At 50.7% G+C, this 24,934-nt stretch overlaps 1 protein-coding gene across 1 annotated transcript in view; it reads left to right on the forward strand.

The window, feature by feature from the left end:
* The window catches only part of flnba (filamin B a), a 40,410-nt gene that overhangs the window by 15,435 nt on the left and 41 nt on the right, over positions 1–24,934 (forward strand). The window contains exons 16-50 of the mRNA XM_084464368.1: positions 1,329–1,452; positions 1,876–2,045; positions 2,365–2,455; positions 2,766–2,935; positions 3,191–3,308; positions 3,465–3,544; positions 4,553–4,738; positions 5,147–5,461; positions 5,615–5,705; positions 5,881–6,081; positions 6,284–6,454; positions 7,074–7,236; positions 9,548–9,708; positions 10,793–10,960; positions 11,380–11,503; positions 12,116–12,269; positions 12,834–13,023; positions 13,462–13,709; positions 13,828–13,896; positions 14,023–14,122; positions 14,809–14,949; positions 15,419–15,547; positions 16,060–16,233; positions 16,666–16,824; positions 17,062–17,265; positions 17,736–17,888; positions 18,506–18,628; positions 19,666–19,932; positions 20,114–20,251; positions 20,581–20,696; positions 21,491–21,623; positions 22,415–22,591; positions 22,776–22,994; positions 23,462–23,668; positions 23,985–24,934. The exon at positions 23,985–24,934 is cut by the window's right edge and continues 41 nt beyond it. Of these exons, the coding sequence (XP_084320494.1) occupies positions 1,329–1,452; positions 1,876–2,045; positions 2,365–2,455; positions 2,766–2,935; positions 3,191–3,308; positions 3,465–3,544; positions 4,553–4,738; positions 5,147–5,461; positions 5,615–5,705; positions 5,881–6,081; positions 6,284–6,454; positions 7,074–7,236; positions 9,548–9,708; positions 10,793–10,960; positions 11,380–11,503; positions 12,116–12,269; positions 12,834–13,023; positions 13,462–13,709; positions 13,828–13,896; positions 14,023–14,122; positions 14,809–14,949; positions 15,419–15,547; positions 16,060–16,233; positions 16,666–16,824; positions 17,062–17,265; positions 17,736–17,888; positions 18,506–18,628; positions 19,666–19,932; positions 20,114–20,251; positions 20,581–20,696; positions 21,491–21,623; positions 22,415–22,591; positions 22,776–22,994; positions 23,462–23,668; positions 23,985–24,172 (5,622 nt within the window). The 3' untranslated portion in view covers positions 24,173–24,934. The remainder of the gene's footprint in view (positions 1–1,328; positions 1,453–1,875; positions 2,046–2,364; positions 2,456–2,765; positions 2,936–3,190; positions 3,309–3,464; positions 3,545–4,552; positions 4,739–5,146; positions 5,462–5,614; positions 5,706–5,880; positions 6,082–6,283; positions 6,455–7,073; positions 7,237–9,547; positions 9,709–10,792; positions 10,961–11,379; positions 11,504–12,115; positions 12,270–12,833; positions 13,024–13,461; positions 13,710–13,827; positions 13,897–14,022; positions 14,123–14,808; positions 14,950–15,418; positions 15,548–16,059; positions 16,234–16,665; positions 16,825–17,061; positions 17,266–17,735; positions 17,889–18,505; positions 18,629–19,665; positions 19,933–20,113; positions 20,252–20,580; positions 20,697–21,490; positions 21,624–22,414; positions 22,592–22,775; positions 22,995–23,461; positions 23,669–23,984) is intronic.

Raw genomic sequence — 24,934 nt, forward strand, 5'->3', positions numbered from 1 at the left:
GGGTTTGATCCCAACGTGGCGACGCGTGCTAAGAGAGACTGCACTCATGGTATTGTTAGGCCCTGTGGATAAAGGGTCCTTAGAATGACATGAATGAGCATATAATGTATTTGATCAAACAGTATTTCCTCCATGGTTTGGAGCGTTGTGTGAGCTGCAGGAGTCGTCATGTCTGTGCGTGAAGACGGTAGAGGAGCAGCAGTGGTGTGTCGTGTTGAAACAACAGTGGGTGTACTTAGTGGGGTAAGGGATGGGGTAATCCCTGTCACCTCACCTGGCCCTGCTGTGGTGTCTGTTAGTCATCTGGGTGGTTGGGTTCTGCTGCCGAGAAGGGATGAACGGCTCTCATGAAAAGACAAACTCAGCGTTTTCCCAGGCGCCCGCTGCCAGAGGGCTTCTGTTGCAACGCATCGGGCCTTATCTGCCTCTGTTCTGGTACTGGTGCTGGTTCCAACTGGTCCAAACTGAATCAAACTGGCTAGATCAGCCAGTTTGTTTGGTTCTAGTTAGAATCAGATAAGCTCTGCGTTATCCAGTTTCAACCACAACACCGTTTAACTGTGCAACATGTTCAGCGAACTAGCAAAAACTTGTTCATTTAAAGTAATTTAAATATCTTTCAGAATCTATTGTCAAAGTCTTACTTCAAAAATAAATCAAAAAGTTTCAATTAAATATCTGGATGTGCCATATGTTTTAACCCTGCCCTTTGTATATTCAGTATGCATGGTTGCTGTTGATGAAATATACATAAACAGACTAACAACCCCATGACCCCAAACACACACAGTTCACACATGCAGATAAATATGGGTAGGCAAAAGTGAAAGTGTCCAACTGATGAAATCGAGGCTCCTAAAGCCACTCCCTCAAAACGCATGACTATCCGGCCGTCCGACCGTCAACTGGTCTGCCTAGCCTTGTTGAAGCCTCCGGTCGTGCGCAATGTGTGCACAGGCAGAGTACCGGGAAGAGAGGTAGACAGACAGGTAGTCCATCCAATCATGCATTTGGGTCAAATTAAATGGGCTTCTTAAAGGCCTGCGACAGTCACAGATACCGTCAGGTTTTTTTTCTTTCAATTTTTTCTTCTTTTTTTTTTCAGTGCATTTGCTATACTGAGTACTGTCAGGATTTAAAGAGGATTTCAACATATAAGACAAACAATGCATCAAAAATAGAATCGCCTCCCCTAGCTTTTAGATGTGTGCTTTAACACTATTTAATTCAGTTTAGAATTGTTCATCTAAACCAACTTGTGAATTGTCTTTACCCATAAACATATTTTCTAACCTTTTGAGATGTGCATGTTGCTTATTGTGCATCAGGTGGGTGTTGGGAAGGGCAGCCACCCCGGCCAGGTGAAGGTGTTCGGCCCTGGGGTGGAGAGGACCGGTCTGAAGGCCGACCAGCCCACACACTTCACTGTGGACTGCACTGGAGCAGGAGAAGGTAACACACACACACACACACACACACACACACACACACACACACACACACACACACACACACACACACACACACACACACACACACACACACACACACACACACACACACACACACACACACACACACACAGTGTGTGTGGCCATGACCCAGACACTGTCTATTTAGATTTCATGGTGACATAAAGACGTACGTTTCTTGAGACCATAGGAACAAACTTTATGAATGAACAATGAGCTGAGCTTCTGGCTAGGAAACCGGTTATGAATTCCCTTGAGAACAACATTTCTAACAACTTGGTGTGTGTGTGTGTGTGTGTGTGTGTGTGTGTGTGTGTGTGTGTGTGTGTGTGTGTGTGTGTGTGTGTGTGTGTGTGTGTGTGTGTGTGTGTGTGTGTGTGTGTGTGTGTGTGTGTGTGTGTAGGGGAGGTGAGCGTAGGGGTGAAGTGTGAGTCTAGCAGGCCGAGCGACCAGCAGCAGGAGGAGGAGGACGTGGAGTTTGACATCATCCCCAACGCCAACGACACCATCACCGTCAAGTACACCCCCCCCGCCGCCGGGACGGTCACCATCAAGGTCCTGTTTGCTGACCAGGTGGGCGGGCTCACTCACTCATACTCACTCACTCATACTCACTCATACTCACTCATACTCACTCACTCACTCACTCACTCACTCACTCACTCACTCACTCATACTCACTCACTCACTCACTCACTCACTCAAACATTCTCACACACACACATTCTCACGCGCATACATTCTCACGCGCACACATTCTCACATACATAAACACACATACATAAACATACACATGCATAAACACAGACATGCACACACACGCAGGCGTCACAGTAAAGATACACACACTGCTGTTGTTCAATACTGAGCATTATGTTTCTCGTCTTCTCAGGAAGTGCCTAAAAGTCCCTTCCGGGTTAAGGTTGATCCATCCCACGATGCATCCAAGGTCAAAGCAGAGGGTCCTGGACTCACTCGTAAAGGTACACACCTTCACTTCTATCATCACATCTCTAGCCTTATCTCTACTCACACCTCTAACCTTATCTCTACTCACATCTCTAACCTTATCTCTGCTTGTCTCTCTAACCTTATCTCTTCTCGTCTCTCTAACCTTATCTCTACTCACACCTCTAACCTTATCTCTACTCACATCTCTAACCTTATCTCTACTTGTATCTCTAACCTTATCTCTTCTCGTCTCTCTAACCTTATCTCTTCTCGTCTCTCTAACCTTATCTCTTCTCGTCTCTCTAACCTTATCTCTTCTCGTCTCTCTTACCTTCTCTCCAGGTGTCGAGGCTGGTAAACCCACACACTTCACAGTGTTTACTAAGGGAGCCGGTAAAGCTCCGCTGGACGTCTCCTTCTCAGCGGCCCAGAAAGGCCCCGCCGTGCTGGACTATGACATCATCGACAACTACGACTACTCTCACACTGTCAAATACACACCTGCTGCAGAGGTACACCCCAATACACAACCTGTCGTACACGTACATACCAATACGCACAGGTACCCACTAATTCACACATGTTGTAGAGGTACCCACTAATTCACACATGTTGTGAGGCAAACACTTAATATTACACACCTGCCATACAGGAACACACTCTAATCCACACATGTACAGGTACACACCAATACACACCTGTGGAACAGGTACACTCTTGAGTACACACTTGTTTAGGTACAAACTAATATGTGCGTGTGTGTGTAGGGGGATCTGGGGGTCACTGTGACATTCGGAGGAGACCCCATTCCCAAGAGCCCCTTCAAGGTTTCCGTGGCAGCCCCCCTGGACCTGGACCGAATTAACGTAGACGGGCTGAACGCAAGTAAGAGCTGTCTGTCTGTCTGACTGTCTGTCTGTTCACCTGTCTCTATATCTGTTTTTCTGTCTCTCCGTCCGTCCGACCACCTACCTCTCTGTCTTATCCGCCTGTCTGTCTGACTCTATACTCTATTTACTCTCGCGTGTGTGTGTGTGCCAGGAGTGGAGGTGAACCAGGAGCAGGAGCTGGTGGTGGACACGGATGGCGCCGGGGGTCAGGGTCGTCTGCAGGTGGTGCTGGTAAGCTAACCCACACCAGAGCCCCGCGCTAACTGTAAGCAGGGTGTCACCTCACCTGGCCCTGCTGTGGTGCGTGAGGTCTGTTAGTCATCTGGGTGGTTGGGTTCTGCTGCCGAGAAGGGATGAACGGCTCTCATGAAAAGACAAACTCAGCGTTTTCCCAGGCGCCCGCTGCCAGAGGGCTTCTGTTGCAACGCATCGGGCCTGATCTGCCTCTGTTCTGGTACTGGTGCTGGTTCCAACTGGTCCAAACTGAATCAAACTGGCTAGATCAGCCAGTTTGTTTGGTTCTAGTTAGAATCAGATAAGCTCTGCGTTATCCAGTTTCAACCACAACACCGTTTAACTGTGATGATATCTTACTTCAAATATAAATCAAAACGTTTCAATTAAATATCTGGATGTGCCGTTTGTTTTAACCCTGCCCTTTGTATATTCAGTATGCATGGTTGCTGTTGATGAAATATACATAAACAGACTAACAACCCCATGACCCCAAACACACACAGTTCACACATGCAGACTAACACATAATAGAGTAATAAAGTATGGGTAGGCAATTTAGAGAAACAAGCCAGAGTAAGCTCGTTTCGAAAGTGTCCGACTGATGAAATCGAGGCTCCTAAAGCCACTCCCTCAAAACGCATGACTATCCGTCCGTCTTAAGCAACTGGTCTGCCTAGCCTTGTTGAAGCCTCCGGTCGTGCGCAATGTGTGCACAGGCAGAGTACCGGGAAGAGAGGTAGACAGACAGGTAGTCCATCCAATCATGCATTTGGGTCAAATTAAATGGGCTTCTTAAAGGCCTGCGACAGTCACAGATACCATCTTTTTTTTTTTTTTTTTACCCTAGTAACAGGTTAGCGCAGCGCTAACCTGCAACCTGCTAACTGCTAAAAAAATAGCATGTTAGCATGTGTGAACTGTGCTAGCCATAATCAGGTGAGCACATACCGCTAGCCGTTAGCATGTTAGCAGTGGAGCTAACCAGTGCTTTGCGGTCCCCAGCGGAGCCCCAGCCAGCGGTCGCTGCCCTGCGTGGTGGAGCCCCACCCTTCCAGAGCTAACTGTAGCCTGGTGCGCTACACCCCCACCGAGGAGGGGCAGTACGCTGTGGACGTGACCTACGACGGGCACCCTGTCCCGGGCAGCCCCTTCCCCGTGGAGGCCCAGCTACCCCCAGACCCCAGCAAGGTACACCAGGTCACACACACACACACACACACACACACATGGACACACTAAAGTATAGCACACTCTTACACAAACATGCAAGTACACAAAAAAAAAGCAACCTGCACGATTTGCACCAATCTTAACACAGCACCCAAGTGACACAAGCTATGGACCCCCCCCACACGTCTTCAGCCAACAACACACACACACACACACACACACACACACACACACACACACACACACACACACACACACACACACACACACACACACACACACACTCGCTCTTACTCACTCACTCACTCACTCACTCACTCACTCGCTCACACTGCAGTTTAAGCGCCTTGCCCTACTGACAGAGCTACACAGGGACCAGAGCCCCTGACCCCGGCAGTGCCTTGCTAAACGGCGCGTCTCCTGCAGGTGAAGGCGTCGGGTCCCGGCCTGAAAGGCGGGGTGGTGGGCAGCCCGGCCCCCTTCTCCATCGACACCAAGGGGGCGGGCACCGGGGGCCTGGGGCTGACGGTGGAGGGCCCGATGGAGGCCAAGATCGAGTGCTCCGACAACGGAGACGGGACCTGCTCCGTGTCCTACCTCCCCACGGAGCCCGGCGATTACCTGGTCAACATCCTGTTTGAGGACGTCCACATCCCGGGGTCGCCCTTCAGGGCGGACGTCGTCATGCCCTTCGACCCCAGCCAGGTGTCGGCCTCAGGGTCAGGCCTCAAGAGAGCCAAGGTGAGTCTCCTTCCAGGTTCCGAACAGGTCAAAGGTCACGGTTAAGCTATTGAAAGAGATAGCTTAACCTCGTTTTAAATATATTCAAGCTCTTGATCTGACATCCTGATTTCCTCGTCACCCCCCCCCCCCCCCCCCTTCCTTTCCTCCCAGGTGGGTGAGGTCAGTGAGGTGATCGTGGATTGTTCCAGGGCAGGTCCAGGTCAACTGACCCTGGAGGCCAAACCAGAGTCACCTGGCTCTGGTGAGTCTGCACACATTACCACTGCACACTTCCTGTGTGTGAACACAACACAACACAACACAGCACTGCACTTCCTCCGCACACCTATTCACCACCTACCGTGTTCCCTAACATCACTTCCTAGTCTGACGCTACTGCACGTGCTTCTCTGAGATCTCTTCCCGTGTGTCCCCAGGCGCGGCGGCCAGGACCGAGGTGGTGGACCGCGGCGGAGGGAAGTACACGGTGAGCTACGTCCCGCTGACCGCGGGCCTCTACACCCTGGTGCTACGCTACGGCGGGCAGCCGGCCGCCGGCTTCCCCACCACCGTCAACGTCCTGCCGGCCGTAGACACCTCCAAGGTCAAGGTGTTCGGACCGGGTGTGGACGACAAAGGTAGAGACGCACACCCGTGTTTACGCCACAGTTTCGACGACTTCCTTCTCTTTCTCCTCTTCTTCGTCCTCTAGGCTCCTAACTGTGTGTGTGTGTGTGTGTGTGTGTGTGTGTGTGTGTGTGTGTGTGTGTGTGTGTGTGTGTGTGTGTGTGTGTGTGTGTGTGTGTGTGTGTGTGTGTGTGTGTGTGTGTGTGTGTCCAGTCTACAGGGAAGCCACCACAGACTTCACGGTGGACGCCCGGCCCCTGAGCCGGCGGGGCGGTGACCACGTGCGGTCGGAGGTGACGGGTCCCAGCGGGGAGGTGACGGAGTGCGTGGTGAAGGACAACGCAGACGGGACCTACGCCGTGGAGTACACTCCCTACGAGAAGGGTCAGCCACTGCACCCTCCCCACACTGGTCCACACGCACACTCACTCAGCACGTATTACTGGAGAGTCGTGATCGGGTAAATAAACGAATAAGACCTCAACAGGACTTGTGAAATACATTTAAACACCTTTATCCGATCTACTTCGCACAAAAATCGGCACGTGAACGGACACACAAAATCACGAGAGAATTGCAATTATTTCAACCAATATTGTTATTACGATGTAGTATGCGATTTTTAGTTTTAAAGTTCCTGTTCTGTATTATTCACTAAACAAGCAATAAATCAATCTATAGTTTGACCAACATAAAATTGGAAGCAGTCAACATATGAACTGCTCTTTCCTTTAGGCCAAAAAGGGTTTCGTTTTTTTAATCGCAGCCTTTGAGATTTGCAAATCTCGTTCTCTTCTTTTGTGATGTTGGTTTGAATTTGATTAATCGTTCAGCCCTAGTGTGTGTGTGTGTGTGTGTGTGTGTGTGTGTGTGTGTGTGTGTGTGTGTGTGTGTGTGTGTGTGTGTGTGTGTGTGTGTGTGTGTGTGTGTGTGTGTGTGTGTGTGTGTGTGTGTGTGTGTGTGTGTGTGGATGTGATTTAACACGGTTGTGTGTGTGTTCCAGGTATCCACAGCCTCCAGGTGTGGTACCAGGACACTGAGGTGCCCAAGTCCCCCCTCAGCGTGACGGTGTGTGAGGGCTGCGACCCCAGCAGGGTGAAGGCCACCGGGCCCGGGCTCAGCCAGGCCGTCAGCAACCGACCCAACCACTTCAACATCCTCACCAGGTACTGCTACACACTCAGCAGGTAGTACTACACACTCACCAGGTAGTACTACACACTCACCAGGTAGTACTACACACTCACCAGGTACTGCTACACACTCACTAGGTAGTGCTACACACTCACCAGGTACTGCTACACACTCACCAGGTAGTACTACACACTCACCAGGTAGTACTACACACTCACCAGGTAGTACTACACACTCAGCAGGTAGTACTACACACTCACCAGGTAGTACTACACACTCACCAGGTAGTACTACACACTCACCAGGTACTGCTACACACTCACCAGGTAGTGCTACACACTCACCAGGTAGTACTACACACTCACCAGGTAGTACTACACACTCACCAGGTAGTACTACACACTCAGCAGGTAGTACTACACACTCACCAGGGGGTACTACACACTCACCAGGTAGTACTACACACTCACCAGGTAGTACTACACACTCAGCAGGTAGTACTACACACTCACCAGGTAGTACTACACACTCACCAGGTAGTACTACTCACTCAGCAGGTAGTACTACACACTCACCAGGTAGTACTACACACTCATCAGGTAGTACTACGCACTCACCAGGTAGTACTACGCACTCACCAGGTAGTACTACACACTCACCAGGTGCTGCTACACACTCATCAGGTAGTACTACACACTCACCAGGTAGTACTACACACTCAACAGGTGCTGCTACACACTCATCAGGTAGTACTACACACTCACCAGGTAGTACTACTCACTCACCAGGAACGGCTACACACTCACCAGGTAGTACTACACACTCACCAGGTAGTACTACACACTCACCAGGTAGTACTACACACTCAGCAGGTAGTACTACACACTCACCAGGTAGTACTACACACTCAGCAGGTAGTACTACACACTCACCAGGTAGTACTACACACTCACCAGGTAGTACTACTCACTCAGCAGGTAGTACTACACACTCACCAGGTAGTACTACACACTCATCAGGTAGTACTACGCACTCACCAGGTAGTACTACGCACTCACCAGGTAGTACTACACACTCACCAGGTGCTGCTACACACTCATCAGGTAGTACTACGCACTCACCAGGTAGTACTACACACTCACCAGGTAGTACTACACACTCACCAGGTAGTACTACACACTCACCAGGTAGTACTACTCACTCACCAGGAACGGCTACACACTCACCAGGTAGTACTACACACTCACCAGGTAGTACTACACACTCACCAGGTAGTACTACGCACTCACCAGGTAGTACTACACACTCACCAGGTAGTACTACACACTCACCAGGTGCTGCTACACACTCATCAGGTAGTACTACACACTCACCAGGTAGTACTACACACTCACCAGGTACTGCTACACACTCACCAGGTAGTACTACACACTCACCAGGTAGTACTACTCACTCACCAGGAACGGCTACACACTCACCAGGTAGTACTACGCACTCACCAGGTACTGCTACACACTCACCAGGTAGTGCTACACACTCACCAGGTACTGCTACACACTCACCAGGTAGTACTACACACTCAGCAGGTAGTACTTCACACTCACCAGGTAGTACTACACACTCACCAGGTACTGCTACACACTCAGCAGGTAGTACTACACACTCACCAGGTAGTACTACACACTCACCAGGTAGTACTACACACTCACCAGGTAGTACTACACACTCACCAGGTAGTACTACACACTCACCAGGTAGTACTACACACTCACCAGGTAGTACTACGCACTCACCAGGTAGTACTACGCACTCACCAGGTACTGCTACGCACTCACCAGGTAGTACTACATACTTACCAGGTAGTACTACTCACTCACCAGGTACTGCTATACACTCAAGGTGGTAGTAACAAGGTGGTACTACACACTCACCAGGTAGTACTACATGCTCACCAGGTAGTACTACACACTCACCAGGGGGTACTACATACCTAACCAGGTGGTACTACTACCTCGATTTGCTGTAAAATCAATAATCAGTTTACTGGAAAACTGACCGTAATCATCTTTTCAGCCTTAACCAGGCGGGGCTGTGCATGTTCATCATATGTTCTGTGTATTCTTCTGTTTCTCAATGCCCCAGCTGGGTCCTGGTGGTTGGGAACCACGGCTTTAATCCAAACCATACGTGATATGAGCTGTAGTTGTTGTGGTGCAGAGTAGAGCTAGTCTGACAGCCTGTGGTTGTGTGGGACACAGGGGGGGGGGGTCTGACAATGTGTGGGTGTGTGGTGCCAGGAGGTCTGGTGTCTGGTGTCTGATGGCGTGTGGTTGTGGGGGACAGGGGGGCCGGTGTCGGGGGCCTGGGCATCACGGTGGAAGGCCCGTCCGAGTCCAAGATGTCCTGTAAGGACAACAAGGACGGCAGCTGCAGCGTGGAGTACGTCCCCTTCACGGCGGGGCAGTATGACGTCAACATCACCTACGGAGGGGAACACATCCCAGGTACCGCTTGTAAACCGGAATGACCCTGCAGCTGTGTATACAGATACAAGAGGACTGGGCTTTCTTGTTCTCTGCCTGAGCTGCCCCAACATATTGTGCTGTAGAGGGATTGGTGACTGAAAAAGCTCAGCCTCATGGATAAAAGACCACATCAATGAGATGAACAATGAAATGAAAACCACATTCGAAAAAATGTCCTTATTGCTGCTCGTCAGCCTAATTGATTTGGAATGTTTTGTCTAATAATGCGGTTACCGTGTCATCATAACCCGGAAAATCTTTCCTTGTGACTGCAACAGATCGTAAAATCTGATCTCCGGGAGTTCAGGATGATGTCAGCAAACCCCCCACACTGGAACTTTCTAATTAGAGTACTAACGTGTAGGTGTGGCAGAACAGTGTGTTTACCGGCTAACAAGCGGCTGCATGACATCATCGTCTGTGTTTACGTTTCCGCTGGCTAACGAGGGCGGCCATTCATGTTCGGCGCGGCGGTTAGCTCGGCATGTGGCTGTAATTAGCCGCCGCTAATAGGCCAGGCTTTGTGTTGCGAGCGGCTCCAGGAAGCGCCCAGCGGGACGCCGGCGGGTCCCGCCGTGGAATGAGGTCGCTCACTGTGTAACCGCCCGCTTCATCACAGATGTTGGAATTGGGCCCAATATACTTAACTGTGTGGGGCTTCACCGTTGCATTGTTCCTCGTTGTTCCTGAGGTATAAAATAAGCATACACTCGATGGCCACATTTTTCCAAACTATATCCCTTAATGCGTAATGGTTTTCATTGTCATCGGATCGATCCAAATCCTAATCCTAATGGTGCCTGCAAACTGCCCCAACAAACGGCAACAATCGCTCCCTTCGGATCAGTGGGCCATTCCCATGGGTGGTTGATGTGGTCAGGTGACGTTTTGTTATGGTGAACAGGTCGAATCTGTGTTGGCCAACCGTGGCCTACATTCTTTGGTTGGGTGTTGGTGTTTGTTGGGGCAGTGTGCAAGCCTCCCCAGACCACACCACAGAACACACCCCTCCACCCTACAGACCCCCTCCCCCCCCTGACCCGATGCCCTGGGGTGTTTGCAGGAAGTCCTTTTAAGGTGTTGGTGACGGATGAGGTGGACCCCAGCAAGGTGCGGGTGACTGGTCCAGGTGTGAGCTCAGGTGTCCGAGCGCGGGTCCCCCAGAGCTTCAGTGTAGACTGCAGCAAGGCGGGCCAAGCGCCCCTGGCCGTCACCCTCACCAACCCCAAAGGTACCCCTCCTCTCCTCACAACGCTGCTCCCACAAGTGGTGGTACAAAGATTAGCATTGCTGCTACCATTGCATCTTCTACTGTAAGGACTACTACTACTACTGCTTAAAGTAATACTGATATCATTATTACCACAAATACCACTATTACTACTAATATATTATAAATAACATTAGTCCTGCTATCACTACAAGTATTACTGCTACGACTAGAACTACAAGCTTGCTCTTCCTGAGCAGTGACCAGGATAGATGCTAGCTATGGCTAAGCGCTAAGCAGGCCGGATGCAAGCCTTAGCTCAATTCTATCCGGGCTAGATGCTACCTGTGGCTGGTAATAACCGGGCTACGTTCTAGCTCAGTGCTAACCGGGCTGCGTGCTAGCTTCAGCTAAGTGCTAACCAGGCTTTTTGGGGCCAGGTGTGGCTGAGCCCGTCCAGGTAAAGGACAACAGGGATGGAACCCACAGCGTCTCCTACAGCCCGTCCATAGAGGGAGTTCACTCCCTGGCTGTCAAATACGCAGAGCAGGACGTCCCACGCAGGTAAACTACACCTCTCTATCCTTGACCTTATGCTATGCTCATGATCACATGCTCATAGAGGTAAGCGTGAAGGCTTTTGACCTGTGAGCCCCTATTTGCTTCTGATAAATTCTTGCCCCCCCCCCCCCCCCCATTACATTGTTGCCAATCTGCTTCCCTCACATCATGTTAAACCAATAAACATCTCCATGCAGAGTTTCCACTCCTGCCATCAGGGAGGAGGTACACTTTCAATAGGAGGGCAAATCAAATAGATACCTGGGATCAGGTATCTATTTGAGATTTGGGTTTTTAAACGAGTTGTAGGCCTAGCTGCTATTGCACACACTGTCAGGATGACATCTACTGTATGTTATATGTTTTTATGTTTTTTATTCATTTTATGTTGTGTATTGGCTGTGTTGACTACTGAGTGCAAACCAAATTCCCCCTTCGGGGACAATCAAGACCATACCACTACTAGTACTACTACTACTACTACACGTGCCCCTCGTATCAGTGTACCAGGGAGCGTTTGCTCAGTAGCTGCTCAGTGGTTTGCTCCCGGACGGTGGCTACAGAGACGGGTAGGGGTTAGACGGCGTGTAACAGGAGTGCCCCGTGTGGCTCTAGTCCCTTCAAGCTGCGGGTCCAGCCCACCTACGACGCCAGCCGGGTCCAGGCCAGCGGCCCGGGGCTGACCTCGGGGGTCCCGGCCAGCCTCCCGACCCACTTCACCGTCGACGCCTCCGACGCCGGGCTCGCAGAGCTGGGGGTCTCCGTCACGGTTAGTAGTGCACGCACGCATGCACGCGCGCACACGCGCACACGCGCGCACACGCGCACACACACACACACACACACACACACACACACACACACACACACACACACACACACACACACACACACACACACACACACACACACACACACACACACACACACACACACACACACACACACACACACACACTAAAATAAGCATGTGTACACACACACACACACACACTAAAATAAGCATGTGTACACACACACGCACACACACACACAGAAGAGCACACAAAAATGCGCACACACACACAGAGAAGAGCACACAAAAATGCGCACACACACACACACAGAGAAGAGCACACAAAAATGCACACACACACACACACACACACACACACACAGAGAAGAGCACACACACACACACACACACACACACACACACACACACACACACACACACACACACACACACACACACACACACACACACACACACACACACACACACAGAAGAGCACACAAAAATGCACACACACACTCTGCCAGTCAGTCAGTCACTCACTGTCTCCCTCCTCAGGACCAGGATGGTAAGGCCAAGCCGGCCAGTATCCACGACAACGGGGACGGGACGTGGCTGGTGTCGTACCTGCCCGACCGGACGGGGCGCTACGGCGTGCGGATAACCTACGGCGGGCAGGACGTCCCCATGTCCCCGTACCGGGTCCGTGCCGCGCCCAGCGGGGACGCCAGCCAGTGCACCGTCTCCGGTAGGCACCCCCTGACATGTGCTCAGTCACCAGACCATCACATGTCCTCAGTCACCAGACCATAACATGTCCTCAGTCACCAGACCATCACATGTCCTCAGTCACCAGACCATCACATGTCCTCCGTCACCAGACCATCACATGTGCTCAGTCACCAGACCATCACATGTCCTCAGTCACCAGACCATCACATGTCCTCAGTCACCAGACCATCACATGTCCTCAGTCACCAGACCATCACATGTCCTCAGTCACCAGACCATCACATGTCCTCAGTCACCAGACCATCACATGTCCTCAGTCACCAGACCATCACATGTCCTCAGTCACCAGACCATCACATGTCCTCAGTCACCAGACCATCACATGTCCTTCATACTAGTACAAAACTAAGACTGTAGTATTAATATTCATACACCTCCGCCCCGTGACCTCCAGGTCGAGGGGTGGGGCCTACGGTTGCCGTGGGCGAGGAGCTGGGCCTGCTGGTGGACACGAGGCAGGCTGGGAAGGGAGGGCTGAGCTGTGTGGTGGTGGAGCCCGACGGCAGCGAGGTCCTGGCCCGGGTGGTGGAGAACCCAGACGGAACCTACGACATCTTCTACACCGCCAACGCCCCCGGCACCTACCGCATCTACGTCCGCTTCGGGGGACAGGACGTCACACGCAGCCCCTTCACCGTCACGGTCAGTGTCTGTCTGTCTGTCTGTCTGTCTGTCTGTCTGTCTGTCTGTCTGTCTGTCTGTCTGTCTGTCTGTCTGTCTGTGTGAGAGGTCAGGTGCTAATTGATGCTCTTGTCTTCAGGCGGTGGAAGAGGTTATTCCCATGATGCAACAGTCAACGTCACAAGCTGGATTGAGCTCCCGTCCCTGGGTACAGCTCTCCATAATAATCCACACACACTCACTCACTCACTCACTCACTAATGTTCACTTCACCAGAACACCATCATGACTACTCCATAACGTTCTCTCTCTCTCTTTCCCTCTCTCCTTCCAGGAGACAACAGATGGTTTCTCAGAAGGCAACAGTGTGAACGGAGGGTTCCGGCCGTTCGACATGATCATCCCCTTCTCTCTCTCCAAGGGAGACATCACTGGTGAGGGAGACATCACTGGTGAGGCAGGCAGATGAGGGACAGGCAGAGAAGGTGGGAGAGAGCGATAGAGATAGGAGGACAAAGGTGTCACACTTGGACAAGGGTAGAAGATCGAGACCGACTTTGTGTCCTGGGACAGGTGTTCTAGAGATATAGAGATGTTCATGTTAAGGTGTTCTAGAGATATAGAGATGTTCATGTTAAGGTGTTCTAGAGATATAGAGATGTTCATGTTAAGGTGTTCTAGAGATATAGAGATGTTCATGTTAAGGTGTTCTAGAGATATAGAGATGTTCATGTTAAGGTGTTCTAGAGATATAGAGATGTTCATGTTAAGGTGTTCTAGAGATATAGAGATGTTCATGTTAAGGTGTTCTAGAGATATAGAGATGGTGTTTATGTTAAGGTGTTCTAGAGATATAGAGGTGGTGTTTATGTTAAGGTGTTCTAGAGATTAGAGATGGTGTTTATGTTAAGATGTTCTAGTGAGATAGAGATGGTGTTCATGTTTAGGTGTTCTAGTGAGATAGAGATGGTTTCTTGTTCAGGTGAGCTTCAGATAGAGAGAGGAACATGGAGACGGTGTGCGTGTTCATGTATTCCGGTGGAGTTAGAGACATTGGGTGGTGTCCGTGTTCGGGTGTTTTTGGACAGGTAAGTCCTAATAGCTCCGCCCCCTTGAACAGGTGAGGTGATGATGCCGTCGGGCAGGAGGGCGGAGCCTCTGATCACAGACAACCTGGACCGGACGGTGACCGTCCAGTTCTCCCCCAGCGAGGCCGGCCTGCATGAGATGCACATCAAGTACAACGGAACACACATTCCTGGTACGCACACACACACTCTCACCTGTTCTGTGGCTCTCTCTCTCTCTCCACATACAGCCAGTATGACATATCATATACCTGAACATGTGTGTAAACTGTATATAATGCATAGAAATGAACAGTTCAAGACATTGTTGCTTTTCTAAAATGACGATAGTCACACCAAGGGATCACTTGGTGTTTTTAATCTTTTTTTGTCATGGAAAATCAGGATGATGTTCTTTCTTTGAGGTTGAATAATAACTACTAAATAACTTTAACCATTATTCATGCCAATCAACGCTGGATTCTAATCTACTCAGAAACTCTTACTTTACCGCTCTATACTCTATGTAATATAATATATATGCATGTCATGTAAATTATATGTATACTGTGTAAAATGTATATGTATGCTGTGTATAATGTAATGTATATGTAAATACTGTATATCGTGTCATTTAGATGTGTCTATGTATTGTCTATACAGAGTCTCCTCTCCAGTTCTACGTGAACCGGGCCTGCACCCCCAGCGTCACGGCCTCTGGCCCGGGCCTCGTCTACGGCGTCGCCAACAAGATGGCCGCCTTCACCATCTTCACGCAAGACGCAGCCGAAGGTACTGATCATGACTAATACTGCTAGAATAGTACTGATCATGACTAATACTGCTAGAATAGTACTGATCATGACTAATACTGCTAGAATAGTACTGATCATGACTAATACTGCTAGAATAGTACTGATCATGACTAATACTGTAGTATAGTACTGATCATGACTAATACTGTAGTATAGTACTGATCATGACTAGTACTGCTAGTATAGTACTGATCATGACTAATACTGTAGTATAGTACTGATCATGACTAATACTGCTAGAATAGTACTGATCATGACTAATACTGCTAGTATAGTACTGATCATGACTAATACTGCTAGAATAGTACTGATCATGACTAATACTGTTATACTACTACCCATCATACAATATACTTTTAGAATAGCACTGATCATACCTAATGCTGCTAGAATACTATATAATAGTCATTAATGAGCTTGTAGGGGGTTAGGGCATGTATATTTGAATATATTTCTGTTAATATATCTATGTATATATGTCGTATGTAGGAGGTCTGGACCTGAGCATCGAGGGTCCCTCTCAAGCGGAGATCAGCTGTGTGGATAACCAGGACGGGACCTGCTCAGTGAGCTACCTGCCCACGCTCCCCGGGGACTACAACGTCCTGGTCCGCTACAACCAGCTGCACATCGCTGGCAGCCCCTTCACCGCACGCATCACAGGTGGGCGTGGCCCGGGGGCCCGTGGGCGTGGCCCGGGACCTGTGGGCGTGGCCTGGGGCCTGTGGGCGTGGCCTGTGGACGTGGCCTGTGGGCGTGGCCGGTGGCCTGGGGCCTGTGGACGCGGCCTGTGGGCGTGGCCTGGGGCCTGTGGACGCGGCCTGTGGGCGTGGCCTGGGGCCTGTGGGCGTGGCCGGGGGCCTGTGGGCGCGGCCGGGGGCCTGTGGGTGGGGCCTGTGGGCCTGGCCGGGGGCCTGTGGGTGGGAGGAGCCTAGGCATGCATTACACAATACAATATTTTGGATAAAACACGTGGACACAGTGGATAAAACATACAGAGGAAAACAGTAACATAAGAACAAGATGTAACGTACTGAAATCGCTGTGTGTGTTTTGTGTGTGTGTGTGTGTGTGTGTGTGTGTGTGTGCGTGTAGAGGACCAGAAGAGGCGTTCCCAGGTGAAGCTGGGCTCGGCTGCGGACTTCTCTCTGGACATCACGGAGACGGACCTCAGCCTGCTGACCGCCAGCATCACGGCCCCCTCAGGCCGCTCCGAGCCCTGCCTGCTCAAACGCCTCGCCAACAACCACATAGGTCAGAGATGTGCTACATCTACTGCATATATATATATTTATTTATTTATTTTCGTTCTCTCAAACCGGTGGGAGCTTGTATATTGTACATATGTTTATACAGAGTTAAAGATGTATAGTATTTGTGTATAGATCTATGTCTATATCGATAGATCTTTATCTCTAGATCTATGTCTCTAGATCTCTAGATCTCTATCACTATATCTCTAGATCTAGTATTAACATGGCCCTCCTGCAGGCATCTCGTTCATCCCGCGGGAGGTGGGGGAGCACCGGGTGAGCATCCTGAAGGAGGGGCTCCACATCCCCAACAGCCCCCTCACCATCCTGGTGGTGCAGTCGGAGATCGGGGAGGCCGGCCGCGTCAAGGCCCACGGAGAGGGCCTGGTGTCTGGGCGCACCTTCACCAACGCCTCCTTCCTGGTGGACACCCGAGACGCAGGTGCACACACTGTACTGGTGATATGGACTGTAGTACTGAAATACTGGTCTTATAGACTGTAGTATTGGTGATATGGACTGTAGTACTGGTGATATGGACCGTAGTACTGAAGAACTGGTCTTATCGACTGTAGTACTGGTGATATGGACTGTAGTACTGGTGATATGGACTGTAGTACTGAAGAACTGGTCTTATCGACTGTAGTACTGGTGATATGGACTGTAGTACTGGTGATATGGACTGTAGTACTGAAGAACTGGTCTTATCGACTGTAGTACTGGTGATATGGACCGTAGTACTGAAGAACTGGTCTTATAGACTGTAGTACTGGTGATATGGACTGTAGTACTATTAACACTGAAAGTGTTAATAAATAAAAAACGATCCAGTGATTAACTCCTGGCCATGTCAGTAGGGGAACTGTATGATGAACTGTACAGGGGCACCACAGTGATACTCTGTGTTGCTAGGTTACGGGGGCCTTGCCCTCGCCGTGGAGGGCCCCAGTAAGGTGGACATCCAGACTGAGGACCTGGAGGACGGGACCTGCGGGGTCTGCTACTGCCCCACCGAGCCCGGCTCCTACCTGGTCTCCATCCGCTTCGCCGAACAGCACATCCCTGGTACCGTCCTCCCACACCCTGACTGAATACTACCACACACCCTGACTGAATACTACCACACACCCTGACTGAATACTACCACACACCCTGACTGAATACTACCACACACCCTGACTGAATACTACCACACACCCTGACTGAATACTACCACACACCCTGACTGAATACTACCACACACCCTGACTGAATACTACCACACACCCTGACTGAATACTACCACACACCCTGACTGAATACTACCACACACCCTGACTGAATACTACCACACACCCTGACTGAATACTACCACACACCCTGACTGAATACTACCACACACCCTGACTGAATACTACCACACACCCTGACTGAATACTACCACACACCCTGACTGAATACTACCACACACCCTGACTGAATACTACCACACACCCTGACTGAATACTACCACACACCCTGACTGAATACTTAAATAGTTTTGTATGTGAGAAACTATTTGAGGTTGTTTGTTAAATCTGAGCAGTTATCTTATTGGGCTGGTTAGCAAGGGTGTGTCACAACAGCATATGAAAACTGCATGAATCAAAAATAAATCCTCAAAGTTGTTGAACGGTTTGCTGACATTTTTGTTGCGTCAACAGGAAGTCCGTTCTCGGTGCATGTGACGGGGGAGGGGCGGATCAAGGAGAGCGTGAGTCGCCGGCAGCGCGCGGCGTCCGTCGCCAGCGTCGGCAGTGTGTGCGACCTCAACCTCAAAATACCAGGTTGGCATGACAACCGTCTCCTCTGCCTCTCCCTGCAATCAGAGTCTCTGTGGAGCTCCCGACCTTCTAAGGCTAACCAACCAATCAGATCTCTGGACAGCCAATTAAGCTCGACATATCTCTCCTTCTCTCTGAAGAGTAACTTCCTGTCCTGTGCGTTGCGTTTCCTGTCTCTGCCCTGCCCGTCTAACCTTGCCTCCTCTGCCTTCCTTCTTGTCTTTCCTCCCATAACTCCTTCATTCCTCGTTCCTCCTCCTTTCCTCGAGACTTCCTTCTCCTCTATTTCCTGGGGTCCAGCGAGTTGGTTCCTGCTGGTTCTCTCCCGGGAGCGTCTCTTTCTCCGCCCCCAGCGCTCCCCCTCCCCCTGCCCCTGCCCCGGGGGCCCGGGGCCCGGCCCACTTGGCTCCCCCGGCAGACGAAGCCCGTCCCCGGGCTCCGTGCGGCTGGTGACCGGCCTGTCCGGGCTGGTGCTCCGCAGGGAGTCCGGGCGCGGTGGTGGGGTCTGGAGGACTCATCTTTGGCACGCGCTGGGTAGCAGGTCTGCCAGGGAGGAGGGTGCGTCAGGGGTCAGGGGTCACCGTGGGAGGTCCCTCGCAACGCTGGCATGTAGCTGCACCTAGCATGGCCCAGTGTATGAGAGTGTGTGTGTGTGCATGGTTGGTACCAGGTCCTCTTCATTTTGCAGTCACATAAGGTGTGTGTGTGTGTGTGTGTGTGTGTGTGTGTGTGTGTGTGTGTGTGTGTGTGTGTGTGTGTGTGTGTGTGTGTGTGTGTGTGCGTTTTGCATGCTTGTTCACGTGGTTGATCTTCATTAGTAGCCTTTGGACAGGCATCATAGTTGATTAATTCCATGGGAAATGGACCAGAGAGGGTTTGTGTGAATGCAGAACACACACACACACACACACACACACACACACACACACACTCATGATATTATCAATTACCAGTAAATATCATCATTCAATTAATTACGACTCTTTCTTTCTTTCTTTCACTCACTGTCTGTCTGTCTGTCTGTCTGTCTGTCTGTGTAGATATTGATGTAGAGGAAGTGAAGGCTGAGGTCACGTCCCCATCTGGCACCACTCAGCTGGCCGAGCTGGTTGCCGTGGGCAACGGCACCTATTGCGTGCGCTTCGTTCCCACGGAGATGGGCGTGCACAGCGTCAGCGTAAAGTACAGGGGCGCGCACGTGCCTGGGAGCCCCTTCCAGTTCACAGTGGGGCCCCTGGGGGAGGGGGGCCCCGGGAAGGTGAAGGCCGGGGGCCCGGGACTGGAGAGGGCCCAGGTTGGAGAGCCAGGTACACACACACACACACACACACACACACACACACACACACACACACACACACACACACACACACACACACACACACACACACACACACACACACACACACACACACACACACACACACACATACAACTAAAGCAATATCAACAGAGAATGCACTAAAGTGTGTGTGTGTGTGTGTGCAGCTGAGTTCAGTATCTGGACGCGGGAGGCTGGGGCCGGGGGCCTCTCGGTGGCAGTTGAGGGCCCAAGCAGAGCCGAGATCGCCTTCCAGGATCGAAAGGACGGGTCCTGTGGAGTCAGCTACCTCGCCCAAGAACCTGGTACCTGACATGTGTTGATGCTAACAGTGTGTTGTGATGCTCCCTGCATGTGCGTGGGTGTTCTGTGTGTATGTGCGTGTTGTTTGCACTGTTTGCTGGGTGTGTGCCACTTAAAAATAGTGCTGAGCGTTGTGTAGCATCTTATCTAGCTATCTTGTTGTATACAGGGAATGGGTTAACCTAGCGGTTGTAAATGCTTAGAACTAGTTTCTATGAATGTCTTTACCGTAGCGACAGCGATGTTCTGTCTCTCTTTCTTCGGACGAATGTGCATGTGGCTAAAAGCGTCTGCTAAACGCCCCCCCCAATGTGAATGTGAATGTTTCCAGGCGACTACGAGGTGTCTGTGAAGTTCAACGACCAGCACATCCCGGACAGCCCCTACCTGGTCCCTGTGGTCGCCACGGTCCACGACGCCCGGCGCCTCGCTGTTACTGGCCTTCAGGTGGGACACGACGAGACACCCCTCCCCCCCACCCCCCCCCCCACCCCCCCCAGTCCGCCTCCTCCTCCGGTCTGCCGGTCGACAGTGCCAGCCTTCACAGGAGGACCGCGTGAGGAAGGGATCCGTGTCGGGGGCCCGCGTGGTCCCTGTGTGTGGCTGCTCTGGGTCCCTGCGTGCGGCCGGTCTGGGGTCTGAGCTGACGGTGTCTCTGTCGTGTTTCATTTAAAGGCCTTTAACAAGTCCCATCGGCAGCGGCTCAGTGGTTGCCTAGCTACAGCAGAGAGAGGCGCACCCTAGCGACTGTAGCTGGTTGCTATGGGGACAGTCACAAGCCGTCAGCTGTAGTTTGGCTTCTGGCTCCACTGGCCTACTAACAATAACACTAGATCTAGCTGTACTGACCCTCTAAAGTATATGGTAATACTACTGGTACTTTTTATGTAGGTACCCACATAACCACATTGAGGTACCTGAAAGGTCCCAGTAAACGCAAGTACTGGTGGTATCAGTATCACGGTATTACAGTATACTATTACTAGAATGTTCGGCTCTCCTAATATCTAATGTGACTGGCCGCCTCTGTCTGCAGTAGCTCGACCAATCGGAGCTCAGGTAAATAGAATCAATGTCATGAAGTCTAGTAGGAGTGTGTGTGTGTGTGTGTGTGTGTGTGTGTGTGTGTGTGTGTGTGTGTGTGTGTGTGTGTGTGTGTGTGTGTGTGTGTGTGTGTGTGTGTGTGTGTGTGTGTGTGTGTGTGTGCGCGTGGCTAACCTCTGCGGGCCCAACCTGTGCAGGAGTCTGGTCTGAAGGTGAACCAACCAGCGTCCTTCGCAGTCAGGCTGAACGGGGCTCAGGGCAAGATGGAGGCCACTGTTCACGCTCCCTCCGGTGCCCTGGACGAGTGTGCGGTCACTGAGCTGGAGAAAGGTGAGAGAGAGAGACGCCTCTTAACCACTGTACACGTCCGTCGACGGATCTCATTGACTTTACATGGGACGCTCCCGAAATGCATTGTGGGTCCGTCCGTCAAATCGGCTCCGTCTCTTGCGTCCAAAAGTTGAGAAAAGTTTAACTTTTCAGGCAGCGACGGATCCGTTGGCCAATCAGATCGCGTTATACGCACGTTATACGCAGATCGTGTTTTACCCCATGCGTCGGACACGCCCACTCTCTTCCGTCGACGGACGTGTACAGTGGCTAAGAGGCGAGAGGGAGAGAGAGAGAGCCGTATTCACACATGAACTTTCGGACATTACCCAGAGTTGGCCTTTCACACATGGAGCCCACGACCGGAGATTGTCCCCGTCAGACACGTTCTCACAAACTGGATGTGCTGCTTTTGTTGAGGGGGGATGGGACTGGGAAGGGGCATGCAGGAAGGAGGCAGGATAGACGCAAAAAGCAAGCTGCGCATTTCGCAGTGGTTTGTTTACAGCACATCCAAGATGGCGGATGAGACCAGTGACTCTTGCGTCATGCTGAGTGTTTCAGATTAAATCAATACTAAGTGTATTTGGACGTATCCGCAATGTCATATACTTCCTGCCTCGCCCGGCAGCATGAAAGAAAGGTGCTCAATGCTTGCTGTGAATTTTTCATCTTCTTCTTCACTGCATTCAACACCACCTACCGTACTAGAGTACAATAGAGGTGGATCTAGTCCAGCCTAAACATTCCGAGAAACCGCTATGAATCCCGCGTCACCGTGTCCTCTCCAGATAAGTACGCGGTGCGCTTCATCCCGCGGGAGAACGGCGTCCACAACGTCCACGTCACCTTCAACGGAGCCCACATCCCAGGAAGTCCTTTCCAAGTACGAGTCGGGGAACCAGGGCAGACCGGAGATCCCGGTCTGGTGTCGGCCTACGGAACCGGCCTGGAGAAAGGAACCACAGGTCCGTCTGTCCGAAAGACACGTCCGTCCGTCCTGTCCTGTCCTTCCTGTCTGTCCATCTGTCTCATTTACCTGTCGTAACATATAAATGGAGGCTGACACGTCGGTCGTCAGGTCAGTGGTGAGTACGTTGGTCCATGTTGCGTCAGCTCGTAGTGAACTTGAGGTCACGCCTGTGTTCCCAGGCTCCCAGTCAGAGTTCATCATCAACAACCGGGCAGCGGGGCCCGGGGCCCTGGCGGTTAACATCGAGGGGCCGTCCAAGGTGAAGATGGACTGCCAGGAGGTCCCCGAGGGCTACCGGGTCCTCTACACCCCCATGGCCCCTGGGAACTACCTGATCAGCATCAAGTACGGGGGCCCCAACCACATCCGGGAGAGCCCCTTCAGGGCCCGCGTCTCAGGTACCAAGCTGCCCGTACTGGTCTCTACCGGGGGACACTGGTCGCTCTCTACTGGTCCCTACTAACCAGCACTGGTCTACTAACCTGCATGTCTCTATTTGTCTCTACTAACCAGTCTCCATTGGGCTATGTAATCTGCCTCTCTCTAGTGGCCTCTATTGGTATCTACACGTCTCTACTGCCATTTATTAACCTGCCTGTCTCTATTGGTCAGTACTACTGATCTCTACTTGTCTTGCCTGGTCTCTAATAAACTGTCTCTCCATTGGTCTCTGTAATCTGCCTGTCTATATTAGTCTCCACTAATCTTTTTCTATTGGTCTCTACTACGCTGCCTATCTGTATTGATTGTTACTGGTATTTACTGACATGTCTCGTCTTACCTCACTACTGCTCTCTACTGGTCTCCACCAACCTGTCTATCCTGGTCTCTTCTAACCTGCCACTGCTGGCCTCTCTTTTCTTAGGTTCCCGTCTGGTCCAAGTCTCCAACGCCAGCGAGACCTCCACCCTCAACGTTGACTCAGTGCTACAGGCCTCCAGCAGCCCCTGGCAGAGCAGCGCCCCCAACCAGCCCTTCTCTGATGCTAGCAAGGTGCTAAGTCGAGGCCCGGGCCTCAGCAAGGCCTTCATGGGACAGAAGAGCAGCTTCTCAGTAGACTGCAGCAAGGCCGGTAAGTAGCCCCGCCCTCTGAAGGGAGTCCAGCCAATCAAAGCTCTGCAAACTAAAGGGATCAGCAGCTGGGAATCCTGTCCTCTGTGAAAGAGCATAGAATAGTAATGAGATAATAAAATACTAATGACATGATAAAATACGAGACGATAATACAAATCCTTTATTGATCACTTTGAGGTAATTCAGGTGAACATTTAAAATTTTTGATTCTTTCTGTACCATCTTATCTGATCTATGTGTCCAGAATGTATTGTTTGTTTTTGGAGGGTTATTTGCTCCACTCTGAGGCTGACGAAAGCTGTGTCCCTCCCCAGGTAAAAACATGTTGATGGTGGGTGTCCGGGGTCCTCTGATCCCTTGTGAGGAGATTCTGGTGAAACATACGGGCAACGGTCAATACAACATCAGCTACTTGCTCAAGGAGCGAGGCAGCTATGTCCTGGCCGTAAAATGGGGGGACGACCACATCCCAGGCTCCCCCTTCCAAGTCACGGTCCCATAATGCACTGGGGCATGCCGTCTCCTTGCCACCAAGCTGTCTGTCATTCTACACGCTTCAAGCGCACTGGAAAGTTTTTTCAAAATAAAAGTTAGCATATTATACAAACAAAAATTTGCCTTTTTGTGACAAAAATATGTGTACAAAAATCTAGCAAAGCGAATCAGCATGAATTTTCATGATGCCTTTACCTTGCTTAGAATTAAATGATTGCACTTTTATACGTGATGATGCCTTGCTGTTCTTTGACATGATGATCATTCCTTTAGTGTAGTTCATGAGTTTACTAGCTAGCGGAGTAGCTGATAAGCAGGTGTACTAGCTAGTGGTGTTGCTTCTGAACAAGTTGACCTGCTATTGGTGTCGCTAATAAACAAGTACGCGGCACCAGTTGAATGGAAAAAACGCTGTTCTTTTCGTCGTTTTCTTATGTTTCGTTACTACTGATATTGTTATTCTGTTAGTCATCTCTGTTAGAAGCATTGATTTATTTTATCTTAATTGATGGAAATGTTGCCATAATTAATCGCTGACATTCTCTTGTAAATCACCTTTTTAATACTCTGATCTCTAGAACTTCAGAAAGCTCTAACACATCCTAGTGTCGACATCAAATGGCAATCATCTGGCATCACCACCCAGGTGATGTCATCATGGGACCATACTGTGTCCACCTTGTGATGTCTAAACCTTCAACTGGAGTATTTTAGAGGAGGAGGTGATTTTGGGATTATGCCTGCATAATTTGAATGTGATTAATATGAA

This window comes from Micromesistius poutassou (assembly GCF_964030765.1).
Source record: "Micromesistius poutassou genome assembly, chromosome: 2".
Taxonomy (NCBI): Eukaryota; Metazoa; Chordata; class Actinopteri; order Gadiformes; family Gadidae; genus Micromesistius; species Micromesistius poutassou.